The sequence below is a fragment of the Rhynchophorus ferrugineus genome, unplaced genomic scaffold (genome assembly GCF_030347505.1).
Source record: "Rhynchophorus ferrugineus isolate W39M unplaced genomic scaffold, kcgeb_rfMv2 rfM6, whole genome shotgun sequence".
Classification (NCBI taxonomy): Eukaryota; Metazoa; Arthropoda; class Insecta; order Coleoptera; family Curculionidae; genus Rhynchophorus; species Rhynchophorus ferrugineus.
Window position 1 is genome coordinate 40,360,846 of NW_027472585.1, and position 16,362 is coordinate 40,377,207.

At 30.4% G+C, this 16,362-nt stretch overlaps 1 protein-coding gene across 2 annotated transcripts in view; it reads left to right on the forward strand.

The window, feature by feature from the left end:
- LOC143198359 (uncharacterized) overlaps positions 1-16,362 on the forward strand; it is a 239,193-nt gene that overhangs the window by 169,289 nt on the left and 53,542 nt on the right. For both annotated transcript variants that reach the window (XM_076407525.1, XM_076407524.1), the window contains exon 5: positions 11,468-11,603. In XM_076407525.1, the coding sequence (XP_076263640.1) occupies positions 11,468-11,603 (136 nt within the window). The remainder of the gene's footprint in view (positions 1-11,467; positions 11,604-16,362) is intronic.

The following is a 16,362-nucleotide window of genomic DNA, read 5'->3' on the forward strand; positions in this document are numbered from 1 at the left end:
TACAGAATATAGTAAATAAATGTTTTTAGTTATGAAAACTACTTTTCTTCTTTTCAATTTTTTTTTTAGGTTGGACTAATTCGACACTAATGGTTAGAATTGGAAATATAATTTTCCATATTTGCCCTTTCCAATCTTAGTTATATTTTTCATCCGTCACAACAAGCAACACTTAATTATTATTTTTCGTATTTTGTCTTTGCTGAATATGTTGTGTACAATTACTTATTCAAAAAAAAGCCTTTTGCTAGCAATATCTGAATGCAAATTGTCGTTATATTTAGTTATGTACATATTTCTACCAATAAATAAAAAGTTTTAAGTTATTTACTGGTCCCAGGAACCTTATATCTTAGGGCCAGAACCGTTAAATAACATTTAGATAATATGACATATGTTAATATCACACTCGTTAAAGCATATATAATAAATCATTCTTGTAATATTATCACATATATACTATCTCACCAGCATGAAATTGAATGCACATATTTGTCTGAGGTCTGATCTGTCAACTCTTCCTTTGAAAAAAATGGATTTTTATACTTACTTCTAATTCCTCTTGAAGGTTCTGATGTAAGCTGAGCAACGTTTGAATTTTCCTTTTCGATAGGTTAAGGAAAATGATCTGTGCATATTCATATTATATTCCATTCAATTATCGATGTAGATTTTAATGAAAGACTTGCTATTAAAGTTACATTTAGGAATTGCATATTGGTTAAGCAATGATATCTCATATTTGGGTCCATAATTATCCAGTGTACCTGATATGCACAGAATAAACCTTGTTCGATAGTCCTGAATGTTCTTATTATTCACTTTTAATAACCTCTCCTGCGCTAGAGCAGAATCCTTTGGAAGATTTTTAATTTTATCCCAACCTTCACATCTTGGAAAATAACACTTTTATTATGATTTTGAATTTAAACAAATAATATTTACTTTAAATGCTTGAAAAGTTACGTCATAACAACATATTTCATTATAATTATACAAAAAAATACATACATAGCCGGTCACAAAGGTGCCTCAAAATTTCAAATCACAAGAAAAAAAAGAAATCAGTAAACTTCTTCATCTCTTGTCTTCAAGTGATTCAGACGGACAAAATATGTTTACGGATGTGCCCATTTATGTTCCTATTCTAGATTTCCATATTTTATCATTCACTCCACCATTTTATCTTATAAACAGCTTTTGGTTGGTCAGATCCCAACCGTGTACGTTTGTAGTTTATATTATATTTGTTAGTTCATAAATAACTTCAAACTAAAGGTAGGAATGATTTACATTTTGGGTAGAAATATTTAGAACTGGCATAATTAAACTAACAATGTAGGCGGCTCAATTATTTTTTCCCAATAATTCTTCCATTCTAAATATAAACCCGCTCTCACGAATTGAACCATTCTATTTACGTAATAAAACTAATTAATAGATAAATTCCTTTTGTTTTCAGTTTTTAATTAACAAAGACACGCAGCGAAATATTAAACAACCGATCCGTTTCGAAACGAAAAACACAAAGGTTTTTATTCATTGGGACGCGGACGTTCTCTACTCTCGAGTAAGAATCATTTAGAGCGAGTCGGGGAAATTCCCGGCGTCGGAGGAGGAGGAGGAGGAAAAAAATAACTAGAAAATTATACGTCGGAAACTGATTTCGAAACAGGTAGAAAATCAATTATTCAACAGTCGATCGCCGTGGGGGTTAGGTAAGAGAAAAAGGGTCGGCATAATTTTATCTATTGCAGTAACTGTCGGGGCGAGTGAAATATTTTCTTTCAAATTGCAATCGTGCAGACTTCGTGCCAATCGATGGCGTTCTTCTTTCAAGTCACATTTAGTCGATCAGAACAAATTATTATGAGTCGAACGGCAAAATACAGACTGCAATTCCGAGTTCGTGCCTAACATTTTAATAATTTCTAAGATGCTTCATTCTTCTTTGCCGTGCCGGCTTTGGCAATGGGAAACAATACTACGAAAATTGTTATCTCGCACAGATCTCGATATAATTTCGTCGGAGAATTGATGTCGGAGCTTCGGGAATTCCGAAAATGATTTTGCCAATTGGGGATTGTTAATTGTTTAAGTACCGTCTCGGTTATCTTTAAAATTGTTTATTACAGGTCCATATCATTTATTGTAAGCTAAAACTAAAGTGAATATTTTCTGTACAAAAACTTAAGTAGATTATACAAATATTAAGTAGATTATGCTGAATATGTCAGTCATCTGTTTTATAACTTGCTGAATGGTGAACAAGTGAGAAGGATTGCTCTGTTTTCTAATAGATAAAAGCCCTCGGCGTCTCACTCTACCACCGTTCAATCAGTCGTCTCTTCTTTCCGTGAAATAAAATAGTTTATTAAGTAAATTAATAGTTTTTGTTTTACAAGCCCTTTCACATTTTACAACTGACGAAGTCGGTAGCACTCCAGGGAGATCATAAGGCTGTTCCCGTTAGAATTCATTCAATTAACCAAAATCGATAATCCACAAATAATTGTTAAGGAGAAAAGACAGGTTGACGTTAGGTTAGCAATCGTTCTGCTGTTACTGGAAGCGTTTCTTGGCGTAGTTATGTGGAATTCGAGCAAAAGTATCGCAGCTGTTGCTGTAAGGTCACAAAAGGTGGATTGAACGTATTCAACGACCCCTAGCTATTCTATTCCAGCCTAGCCAGACTATTCAAAGTAAGAAACATTCAAGTCTTGAAAAATATCCCTAGACTGTGGATTCCTGATACATGCAACACAGTTGCTTAGAGAAACTTTATATCAACAAATTGAAATCCTTTTGAGAGACCTGATGTCGGTTTTTATATATTGAAAACCATAAAAGGTCTCTAAGTAAAAACATGAGTGTGGAGTAAGTCATAGTAAATAAATATCTAAAACGCTAAAAGATGATTCAAGGAATGAAAAATAGTTAACAGGTCCAGCAACTTATGGTCAGGTCATAAGATTGATCTCTATGAACAAGTTCTTGTTATTTCTGAATGATGCTAACAGAAATCACTACAGAGTCACTAACAGAGTCACTATAGTTATTGATTGATAAAATATGTTGTCTAGTCAAAAATATCTCGTTATATGATGAAAAAAATAGTAGGAATTGAAATGAGCAACATAATCGTAAACATAGTTTTATAGGCCATTATTTAAACAAACTTTATTTCAGCCTGATGAACAAATTACCACTGATTTAAATTTGATGCATCGAGAAAAATATCCAGCAAGTTAAAATTAAAAACAGTATGTTATAAAATATATGCAGTTGTATAAATATCGGCAAGTCTGTTTTAGTTTATAGGTTGTATAAGAGTATATATAGAGATGCTGCTGCTCTATATCAATATATCATGCTTGGGAAAAGGTAATGCGGGTTTAAAGGAAATTCGAAAGATGAGCACTTAAGCGAACGTCTGTATCAGAAGAGATGTCCGTTTGGATAGGCTGGCTATAATTGAAAAAGCGAATGAAATCATTTAAAATATCGATTATAAAATTCGAGCAAAACAGTTTTTAAACCTTTAGTTACAGAGGACTGGATACCAAAACAAACTCGACATTAAATTGATCGACCAGAATTGATCAATAGGAAAAGTACTGTATTGGATTATTTCACACGGAAATATCAGAATCACTTGTTCATCATATTTATCTCCTTCCGATACTTCTCACCCCACAAGTAAATTCTCAATATTTATTAACAAAAAATATGGCATAGCGGAGGAGTATATTTCAGAAGGGCACTACAGTGATGGCGATCCATAAATTGCCGAATCGTTAGAATAAATATGGTTAGTTGTTAACTGTAAAGAAAGATCATTAATTAATAATTAATCAATGAATTTGAAAATTTAAATAAATTTTTTGATTTTTCTGTATTTTGAATAATACTAATTTTACATGAAGAGATTTTTCACCTCATTTTATGGCGAAAACTCCATGGAAAATATCATCGACCGAACAAGTGTTAAACGTAAAGTGAACCCGCTGAGTTACACGTAACCTTTTAATACAACGCTGTAAGTTCTCACGATTATGGCGCCATGTATAATCCGCTATTTGTGTCAGGTATGGAAACTAATTAATTAAAGTCTAATGATATAGAATTTGTATTTCGTTGCGTAATCAATCAGGCTGACTCATGCGATTTAAGAATTTTTGTTTAGGCTCTAATAGTGCGGTTGGTATTGTAATTGATGAGGTAATCATTGTCCTATATTGTTCTATCCACTCGGCTAAAAGTAAATGGATTATATATTGGATTGGCTAAAAAGTAATATTGATTTTATGGTGTGAAGTGAAGCTTTTTTAACATATTGTAAGTCATTTTATATATAAACTTCTCATGTCACAATCAAGATCGATTCTTATGAAACTTTTTATACATATTCAGTAGGTCTGAGAATCGGCTACTATATATTTTTCAAACCCTTAGAGGATAAAGGGTGCCTGTCCCAAAAAAAAATTGGATATTTTTTTTATTATGTGGCATTAAATAATACATACAACCCTAAATTTTGACTTTTCTATCACCAACCCTGCTTTTTAAAAGTCATTTTAATTATATAATCATTTTTATCGCGCTCGATAACATCAAATATTATCACTTGGTAAGTTATCCCCTCCATGTGTCTACCGGTGTCACTTCTCACCCAGTAAAAAGCACGGACTAGAGATGACAACGAAGATGGTCTCCTATTTCTCTCAAACAATAAGCCTTCTCTCACTCCCTTTACAGTTTTCGGTTATTATTAGTGCTTATGCGTCAAGCGCAGTAGTTAAACATTTTTGCTACCTCATATCAAATATATTCTCAAGTAACTTTATTATTTATTTAATTAAATTGATAATAATATTGAATATAATTTATTATAAATAACTAATAAAATTATTAATTTTCAGTGTAATTCGCACGATCAGTTAATAAAGTGCTTTACATAACCTCTAAAATACTCAACACGTGTCACAAGTTTCCGTAAACAATGGCTGTTGAGTTGAAAATATAAATTATTTTTATACATTTATTATAATATCAAAAATTATTGTTTCTTATTTATACCGAAAATATTGTTGGAAATGGTGAAAAACGAATTCGGTGAAAGTTAGATTTGGAAAAGTTTCTTTTGTGTTTACTAAGAGCTCTAACTTTTTACTAACTAATTTTTTTGCACTATATATAAAAATTTGTATTTTCGATATAATTAAGAAAAATAAAATTTTTCGCTTTCGTGAATTATTGCAAGAAAAGATAAAATAAATTACTAGTATAATAATTTCCATCATTAAATAATTCTATTTTTCTATAATTCAGTTCTTTTTATGCATGTTTTGTATAGTACGATGAATAATGCCAAGAAAATGCAAAGGGGCCAATTTGAGCCGTGATACAAATAAATCTAGAAGCATTCGAAATAGAAGAGCCCAAAGAACCGAAGAACAAGTTCTGGGTTCAGGAAGAAAATAACAATACAAAAACGAGCAAACAGTAAATATTGTTCACGCTATAGAATTAAGAGTTTGATGATAATGTAATGAATTAATGATATAAATAATTACTACTTAAAATAAATTATAATTAATGAAAAAAATAATGTTTGGTGTTTTGTTATTTTTATATTCCCTCATCGTTCACAGAGCTCCATATATTTTTCACTCATATACCACATCCATACACATTTCCAATAAGTTAGTTTTTTTTACATTAGAAATTCTCTGGAAATTAGCTACATGGCAAAACAACGTTTGCCGGGTCAGCTAGTTTTTATATATAGCTCTACGTAATTCGGCTGGAATCCAATTATTTCAAGATTACCGAAGGATCATTTTTTTGTTTATCGGCCTTTTATTTATATAAGTTTTATTTATAACTTTGTCATCGAGTTTTATTCTCCAATTATTTTTTTTTTCAATTAATCGTTACTAAAATGACTGGAATATCTGTTATTTACTTGAGAAATACTCGTTTTTAACTCAGATATTGCTGACAATATATTTCCCAAGTTTTTTATTTAATTTTTGAGAAAATGGAGCAAATCGCAGAGCTTTTACATAATTATTACAAAAGAAAAAAAAAGATTTTTCTAGCAAAAAAAAGCAAAAAAGTGGGTGCTCTTTTAAACATACAGTAGACACCTGAGCATACTGAATAATTTTAAAAAGCACATATGAAACACACATATGTATTTATTTTTATAAAAAAACTAGCGACCCGCCCCGGCTTCGCACGGGTGCAATGCTGATACTAAATTAAATACACTACAGAAAAAATATGAACGTTGTATATAGAAACATAGCGGCCCGCTCCGACTTTGCACGGGCATAAAATATATATGCCTATGTTACTCAATGAAAACATGATTAAAATCGATCCAGTATTTTTGGTTCATTCATTACTGCCCTTGGTCTGCACGCATTAAATTTGGAGTAAAACAATTCCTCTTCCCCTATACTTACTATGAAGATTTCCTGCTATCTTTGGAATATCTAAATTCATACAATTTTTATTACATTACACATTTTTAAACGCAAATTTTAAATTTGTAATATCTCCGAAAATATTTGTTTAATTTACATGCTGTAAGGAACCATATTGATCTATATTAATTGCACACTGTATTTAAGGTACTTAATTCGATAAGGATTATTGCCGTATTGCTTAAAATAGCTTCGTAAATAAGCCATTTTCTCACGTAAAAAGTAAACAATAAAAATGGTTAATGTGGGTTATCCCTAAAAGATAATCATATACCATCGCGGACTTTTTTGTAGACCTTTTTATGGTGTACAATACTGTAGTACATTAATTTGATCTAACTCGTAGGGTTAGGCAGCGTTTTTGCTAATTGCTAAATAAGCCTAAAAAAATAGGTTAATTTACGACATCACGTTAGAAACCTCTAAAATTAGCAATGTTGCCTTAGTATATTATGCATGTATTATACATATAAACCTTCCTCCTTATAAAAAATCCGTTGCGTAGTTTTAAAGATTTAAGCGCACATAGGGATATAGGGACAGAAAAGGCGACTTTGTTTTATACTATGTAGTGATTTTAATGCCACCTAATGATGTCACGGATTTATGGCACATTCAGCAAGGCGTAGGTATTTGTTGTGTGCTTACAAGGTAATCGATTTTGTCATATCTCGAATCTACATTTTGAAGAGAAAAAGACCTTGATTTTTTACGGATATTTTCAGATGAATTCGTTACAAGAAGAGACATAGCCACTCTTCAAGGCAAAATTAGATTGTCGAGTGTTCTATTTTCGATTTCTTTGTGGAGCAATCCCGCATTTTGTACTGTATGGTTAAGACTGTAAACAAAAATTGGAAAATACTAATTTCTATTTCTGACCGAAGTCCGATAACATGATAGCTGACACTTTTGTTCACTTTGGTCGACTCCGCCCATGTATTTATTATAAATTTTTATTAGCTATTGTTGCTAAACATTTATTCGTTGTTTTGCACCTGAGTATCTGAATACAGAGTGAAGCGGCTGTAGTGCAACAGAATTGGGAATCACGTTCACAATACTGTTGTCGTTCCAAGTGGTTATTATTATGGAACGCTTATTTGTCGATCGAATACCTCAACCGCCACTTTTGGATTCAAAATTTTATTAAAAGTGAAGGGACACTGTGCTCTTCTTTTTTCTCGAAGAGTACGAAGAGTTTAAAATACAGTACCTACAATAATTTTGTGTTTTATAAGTAACTAGCGACCCGCCCCGGCTTCGCACGGGTGCAATGCTGATACTAAATTAAATACACTACAGAAAAAATATGAACGTTGTATATAAAAACATAGCGGCCCGCTCCGACTTTGCACGGGCATAAAATATATATGCCTATGTCACTCAATGAAAACATGATTAAAATCGATCCAGTATTTTTGGTTCATTCATTACTGCCCTTGGCCTGCACGCATTAAATTTGGAGTAAAACATTTCCTCTTCCCCTATACTTACTATGAATATTTCCTGCTATCTTTGGAATATCTAAATTCATACAATTTTTATTATATTACACATTTTTAAACGCAAATTTTAAATTTGTAATATCTCCGAAAATATTTGTTTAATTTACATGCTGTAAGGAACCATATTGATCTATATTAATTGCACACTGTATTTAAGGTACTTAATTCGATAAGGATTAATGCCGTATTGCTTAAAATAGTTTCGTAAATAAGCCATTTTCTCACGTAAAATTTACGACTTCACGTTAGAAACCTCTAAAATTAGCAATGTTGCCTTAGTATATTATGCATGTATTATACATATAAACCTTCCTCTTGAATCACTCTATCAATTGAAAAAAAACCGCATCAAAATCCATTGCGTAGTTTTAAAGATTTAAGCGCACATAGGGATATAGGGACAGAAAAGGCGACTTTGTTTTATACTATGTAGTGATTTTAATGCCACCTAATGATGTCACGGATTTATGCCACATTCAGCAAGGCGTAGGTATTTGTTGTGTGCTTACAAGGTAATCGATTTTGTCATATCTCGAATCTACATTTTGAAGAGAAAAAGACCTTGATTTTTACGGATATTTTCAGATGAATTCGTTACAAGAAGGGACAAAGCCACTCTTCAAGGCAAAATTAGATTGTCGAGTGTTCTATTTTCGATTTATTTGTGGAGCAATCCCGCATTTTGTACTGTATGGTTAAGACTGTAAACAAAAATTGGAAAATACTAATTTCTATTTCTGACCGAAGTCCGATAACATGATAGTTGACACTTTTGTTCACTTTGGTCGACTCCGCCCTTGTATTTATTATAAATTTTTATTAGCTATTGTTGCTAATATTAGCTATTGTTGCTCCGACTTTGCACGGGCATAAAATATATATGCCTATGTCACTCAATGAAAACCTGATTAAAATCGATCCAGTATTTTTGGTTCATTCATTACTGCCCTTGGCCTGCACGCATTAAATTTGGAGTAAAACAATTCCTCTTCCCCTATACTTACTATGAAGATTTCCTGCTATCTTTGGAATATCTAAATTCATACAATTTTTATTACATTACACATTTTTAAACGCAAATTTTAAATTTGTAATATCTCCGAAAATATTTGTTTAATTTACATGCTGTAAGGAACCATATTGATCTATATTAATTGCACACTGTATTTAAGGTACTTAATTCGATAAGGATTAATGCCGTATTGCTTAAAATAGCTTCGTAAATAAGCCATTTTCTCACGTAAAATGTAAACAATAAAAATGGTTAATGTGGGTTATCCCTAAAAGATAAACATATACCATCCCGGACTTTTTTGTAGACCTTTTTATGGTGTACAATACTGTAGTACATTAATTTGATCTAACTCGTAGGGTTAGGCAGCGTTTTTGCTAATTGCTAAATAAGCCTAAAAAAATAGGTTAATTTACGACATCACATTAGAAACCTCTAAAATTAGCAATGTTGCCTTAGTATATTATGCATGTATTATACATATAAATCTTCCTCTTGAATCACTCTATCTATTGAAAAAAACCGCATCAAAATCCGTTGCGTAGTTTTAAAGATTTAAGCGCACATAGGGATATAGGGACAGTAAAGGCGACTTTGTTTTATACTATGTATAGACTAAGCCTACTCTATGTTTAAACGTACAGTAAATATTGGCACCCGATAGATAATGCCAGAAAATAAATATGAGTGCTATAATTATAAAACCTTATCTTCAATACCTTTTAATACGACCTAATACCTTACAATACATTATTAAATAATAGAATGAAATAACTTATCCTAGAATTTTTATGTAAATTGGATATGTGATTGAATTTCTTCGAAACTGTTAACTTCAAAACTAGTTTGCAAAGAATGTAAATACTAAACAGCTGTTCTTAGCACTAACATCAAGTGACACTATCTAGTAGTCGGTACTTCTCTATATGAAATATTGTGGAATGTAGAAATATGTACGATGTTTGTTTAAACGAACAGTACCCATACCTGGGTTAATTCCAGTTATCAAAACTAGTTAAAATTTTAACATTAAAGAGATATCCTTTACCATTAGGAAAGAGGAACATATGTTCACTTTTTAAAATATTTGATGTGTACACAGAACATTTATTTTAAGTATTTATTTGGATTTTGACCACGTCAACTTTTTCGATATTTCAGTGTCTTGTTATTAAGTATAATTTAAAATATAATCATGCTCTAACGGGATTTACACTTGCGACTATCGAAACACTAAGATGATCCTGTTGTCACAACTAAGGCTATCACGCTTTAAATTGTGTTTCGGATTATCAATGTTAATTCATCTAAATTTTAACATAATCGCTATATTATATCAGTTCCATTTGGTGGAGCCAATTTTATGTGGAGCCAACAATTTTACTGTATTCTTTTTGTATATATTAAGAACTTTTGGAAATGAACATTTTTTTCAAAGCCACAATACCTGTCAAAAATGTAGAAAACATCAGACAAGATAAATTTGTATTATCAGTTCTATCTAGATTCAGTTAATACAATATTTTGTTAGTTGTGCTTGCCATTACAACCCAGAAATTATTTCTTGTATAAAAATATTTCCATCTTCTGACTTCCATGCTCAAATATGCAAACAAAATAAGTTTTTTTAATTTTTACGTTAATTGGGTTTCGTACCTGCATTATTACATGTAATTGGGCTCCGTTGTTTGATTTAACCAAGCATTTTTGTTTATCTTTGAAATAGATAATTAAAAAAAATTAAAGACCAAAACTGTTGTTCATTTGTACATTTTTTTATGTCCACAGCTGACAATTGCATTCAAACGGTTCTCGACAACTATATTATTTCTGGAGAAGAATAGATTAGCTTCCTCACTTCATTCGCGTGATTTTAGTGATGAATATTTTAAATCTCTTCAACTAAATCATTCGTAACGTTTCGTGCAATAATATTTGCATATGTGCAATCGAAGAAGAATAAAGCGTGAAACCCAAGGGGCTAGGCAATATAAATCTACCACCGCAAAAGTGACAACAGAACTGCCACTAGCCAAGGTTAAGCTGAAAAAAATGATGATGATACAACGATTATAATACCTGGTCACTGGATGATAGGAAGAACTTAGTATGGTCCGATGAATCATCAGAATCATCCCTTAGAACATATATTATTATTCAAACACTATACAAATGTATTCCTCTATGAACTACAGAAAATGCCTCCAACTTATTAATAAATAAATATTATTCTTCATGGCCTTAATTTGAAACAACCAAAATAATAAATATCGTTATTTTATTTGTATATTGTATTTGTGTCCTTGTTATATATATATATATATATATATATATATATATATATATATATTGATGTAATTTATAATATTGTATATACATCAAATATTAATATAAATATGTTTAGCAATTAAAAAATATCCACTTGTCTTGAACGATACCGTTTCTAATTGTAGATGAGCAAGTCCGACAGCAGGAAAGTGGTGCTCCATTCTGTCAACTGGAAGACTAGCGGACTGTTCAGATGTGAAGTGTCAGCTGAAGCGCCATCTTTCGCGTCTGCACAGAGCGAGGCTAGAATGGAGGTTGTGTGTAAGTACAAAAAAGGGTTTGATCCGTTTTACGCTTTCTACGAGCCCACTGGTTTATTTTTATCAACCCTATTCTCTGTTTGGTGCAGGTTTTAATTAATGCGAGTGTAAAATTGGCATTTTAAACAGGTTTTCAGGTAGTTTTGTTGGTTTAAAATCAATGAAAACATGTTAGACATTAAACTAAAAATGAAGCCAAATAATATTAATGATTTGTTGCAACTTTGCATCGGATTTTCATCAAAAATTCAGGAAATTAATGTCAAACATTATCGGCCGTTTTATACAGGCATCATTAATAAAATATATCGTCTTATTTGCGACAACTTTCTTTCCTAGTGTCAGCAAGATTTATTACCGACATAAAAACATCATTTTTCAATAAAATATAATGGTTCACTTCCTAATTTACGAAAAATATATTCCGGCATCGAACTATTATTTTCACGAAATAATGGTTTATCGAATATTTACATGGACTAATTTAAGAAATTCCCTGTTTTTTTATTGCGAATTAATTAAATAACCGTCTATCAACCGATCCTGGCTTGTTTGTTTATCACGTAATTGTTTTGTATTTTTTTTATTAGCCTATTAACCTATTTTATTTGTTAGTAATTGACTAAAAGATAATAGAAAATTATTCGTTCTTTAAATTACGCCTAGACGAAAAAATAGTGGGAATAATTAAATTACAATACACTGTTTTCATATATTGATAAACATTTGTGAAATATGCATAAATAGTAATCAGACGGGGTAAAATCTGGGCTATACGTTGGAACTTTCCGGCAAATTTCACTCGGCTTTGGTCTTGACAATAAAGATATGTGTCCTCTAGCATTTTGGAGATCGAAGTCATGGATTTTCCTACTGATAAATTTTGGTTTTTATACAATAACGTTTAATAGGGCAAACCAAAGGCTCTGCATCTCTACTTGGAATTTTTTATGGCCCGTATCTCAAATGAAAGTTTGGAGTTCAATAACCAATTATTACTAAATATATATTACATTAAAACCATTTAGGAAATTCTTTCAAACTAATATCTTCGACAGTTACATAGTAATTATAGCAGTAAAGTACCCCAGTTACAAAGCTAGCTTAGACTACTATTACTATCCAGCGATTTATTCAAGTATGGACACAAGAAATTATCTATGAAGGCTAAATCTGGAGAATATGCATGACAGGGTAACTTATCAAACTGCCCTCGTATATTAAAATTTAAAATATATCGAACACTAGATAGGTGATGGTATAGGAGTTGTATAAAATAAATTATCATATTGGAATAGTTTGGTCCTCTTTAAAATACTACTGAACAATTTGAGAAAAACATACCTATTTGAATGTACTAACTACGCTATTACCGATTTATCAGGGTATGTATAGTATATGGAATGAAAATGTTGAATAGGTATTAGTAAATAATACCGGATAAATAATGGAGCGTTATCGAGCAAACCCACTGATATAATCCGAAATCAATATGTTTTATTTTAATGATTCGAATTAACAGACCCTATTAGTTCGTTCTCTTTGCATACAAATTGCCTCTGTTTGTTGTTCAGTTAACTGTGTATTAACCAGTGCTTGATTTTCTAAGAATAAATGTACATAGTTCATAAACGTAAACCAAATCGTCAATCCATAACCGGCGCTCAGGGAGAATATATATTCCTAAATCAGACAACTTGATCATATTTCAGTGAAATCTTGGGGAGGGGAGTGAAAACTAGTTCGGTTCTTTCATTTTCTATCAAAAATGAAGGGGTCATTCAAGCTTAGAGGGATACATTTTTATAAAAATTAAAAACCTGTTTACTATATAAGATATTTCTTTTTTTAATAAATAGTGTAAATAGAATTTGACCAAATGTAACTAATCTTCATCGGTCTTTAAATCAGTGAAAGGTAGATTAGTGAAATATTTCCTAATCACTGATGTTTACTGATTACTGTGAATTAATATGTCGGCATCCTCAATGATGAAGTTCTTACTATTGAGTAGTATATTGCTAGGGAACATTGTAATATGCAAAGATGACAATACTATGCGAGTGACATAAGCCAAAAAGGTTTTGTTTTTGGGTTGAGAAGTATTACACTATTATCAAACATCTTCCATCATCATTGAACCAGTTGGCGGCGACTGTTCCGAACATTCGTCAGGTGTTCAGATTACTATGCCCATTCCTTTTGTATTATTCATATATTACTCAAAATTAACATATTTCTTTTCTCATATTATTATTAGTATATATGTGATTTAGTTACGGCTGATACACTGGCAATTTACAATTTAATAGTACAAAAACACCATGCGTTTGTCTGATTAAAAGCATTTGCTCCAACTATAACATAAAGTCATTAATAAAGCTTTATCTAATCAGTGAGTTTTGCTAGAGGAGTAAATATTTAAATATAAAACCTAACATTTCTATAATGTTTTACTGGACTGATAATCATCGCAGTAGTTACAAACATGCAGAAAAAGAAATAAAGGAAAACAGATCATTAATAATATCCTTATTTCTACAAATAATGGTTGTAAGGGAATGTCCAGTATATTAAGACCATATTCGAAAGAATTATAACAACACTTAATAAATAATATTAATGATATTGTGATTTTAACTATTTTTATAGTTTGTTTATGTTGTCACAATTTATCAATGTATGATTAGCATGTGTTTTTAACTGCTATCTAATTTAATGCCTTTCATGAACACATTTTTCAGCTTTATTTCAGTCAACATTGTTGTCTCTTAATGTATAGAATATTACATTTAATAAATTGTCTATTTGTCAGCTCAATACAGCAGCACTATAATCAGCACTTCATACGGTTTTATTAGATGGTTTGTTGCAAGTATAATAATTAATATTATTACATTATTTCTGCTTTATTAAAGAGAATATACCTTAGGTAATTGAGTAATTACGGGGAAGAATATTTGGCTAAAGACTTCAGCTAATAGCTCTTGCTTATCATTTTAAAGTAATTTTATTAAAAGTGTTAGACAGACATCACTTCATAATCACCTTCGGCTCGTTTAATCTGGCTATTGTTTGATCATAGTAATATCTTTTAAAGTAAGAAACATATGTAAAATATATTTCTTGGTAAATACGAATTATAAATATAATCTACCCTTAAACGTTATTTGATATATAAATAATATTAAACAAATAAAATAACACATTTTCCTTGTACTTTAACACAATAATCTAGAACTTTCTAGATGTTTTAGCAAACAATAAAGTTTGGAAAAAATAATTAATGTTTGTTGGTATCGATTAAAGATAAATATTTATGTTAGCTGGAACTTCAGGCTTGGTTTAGTTTACATTAGATGTTCGAACAAGTTTGAAAAACTGTGTAGTATTTGGTAAATAGACCACATCAAATATTGAATTTGGTTTTGGTATCACGCTTCTCAATGATCACGTATCAGACTTTCGTGTAACGTCGAAATTATTTTAATGGTTGTTTAAAAGCGGATTGAGCAAACTGTTTTTTTTTTCTGGGGATATATAAAGTAAAATGAATTTCTGATTTTTTTTTATGGGAAAATATTATTCATACTTTTCACTTTCTTCTTTAATATTAAAGACAAAATAAGCTTTGTCGGACCCTAACACGTTTTACACTTTATTACTTGCGTTTTTATTATGTTTTTATGACCCCTTATCCCTTAAAAGGAAAATTAAAGGAGACGTCTAATTTTATTTTAACCACATTTTTATGAAATTTCTATTGAATCATAAAAATGTCTGACTAATCCTTATATATTAAAATATTGTCAACAGTTTTTATGACACTTTAAATTTATTTATTTGTAAGCCTCTTTGGGGAATACTTTCTTTTTATGTATAAATTAAATTTATCAAAACACAGACAAGTCGAGATTTATCACATTTTATTATCAACAGTGGTTAGATATAATGTAATAGGTCTACATTAAAAAAAACTTATATATTCCTTTTGGTGGTTAATATATCTTATACTATTAGATTTTATAGTATTTAATATATATATATATATATATATATATATATATATATATATATATATATATATATATATATATATATATATATATATGATGGTATATATATGGTAGTATGAAAAAATTAATATGAACGATTCTAATGCATATTTTTACCTGAATCTTATATTTTTGTATTTAGTAGTGGATTAATAGATTATGTTATACCACAAGATTTTAAGGGACATGTTTATTCGGGCATATGAATAACAATGTGTTTTAATATTAGTTTACAATTTATTGATTGTTGATGCACAAGTACAAAATTTTTTATGCAAATTATATTGTTAATTGTTAATGCACAACAGCGCATAGTTATATAATAATAATGAATAAATATATATATATGGTGTATAGAATAACATGATTATTTGAACATTTGAAAACTAAAAAGTTAAAACAAATTAATATTATGTTCCATCGATCAATTAAAAACACAATAATTACGTTTTAACTATATAATCGTTCCGTGGTTTGTTCTATATGGAAAAGAAAGTAATTTATGAGACTGTATTACATATTTCCATGATAAAGTTTCCTGCATAGCCTGCTTTCCGACTATAAAACTTTAATTGTAGTACAAAATGCCAAGTTTCGGTTCTTCAATTTCTATTTCCTTTTCATCTACAATACGTTTAATGGTTTTAAACATTCCTGGCATAATTGCTATTGATTTTATCATTCTAATAACGGAGTTTATTCAAG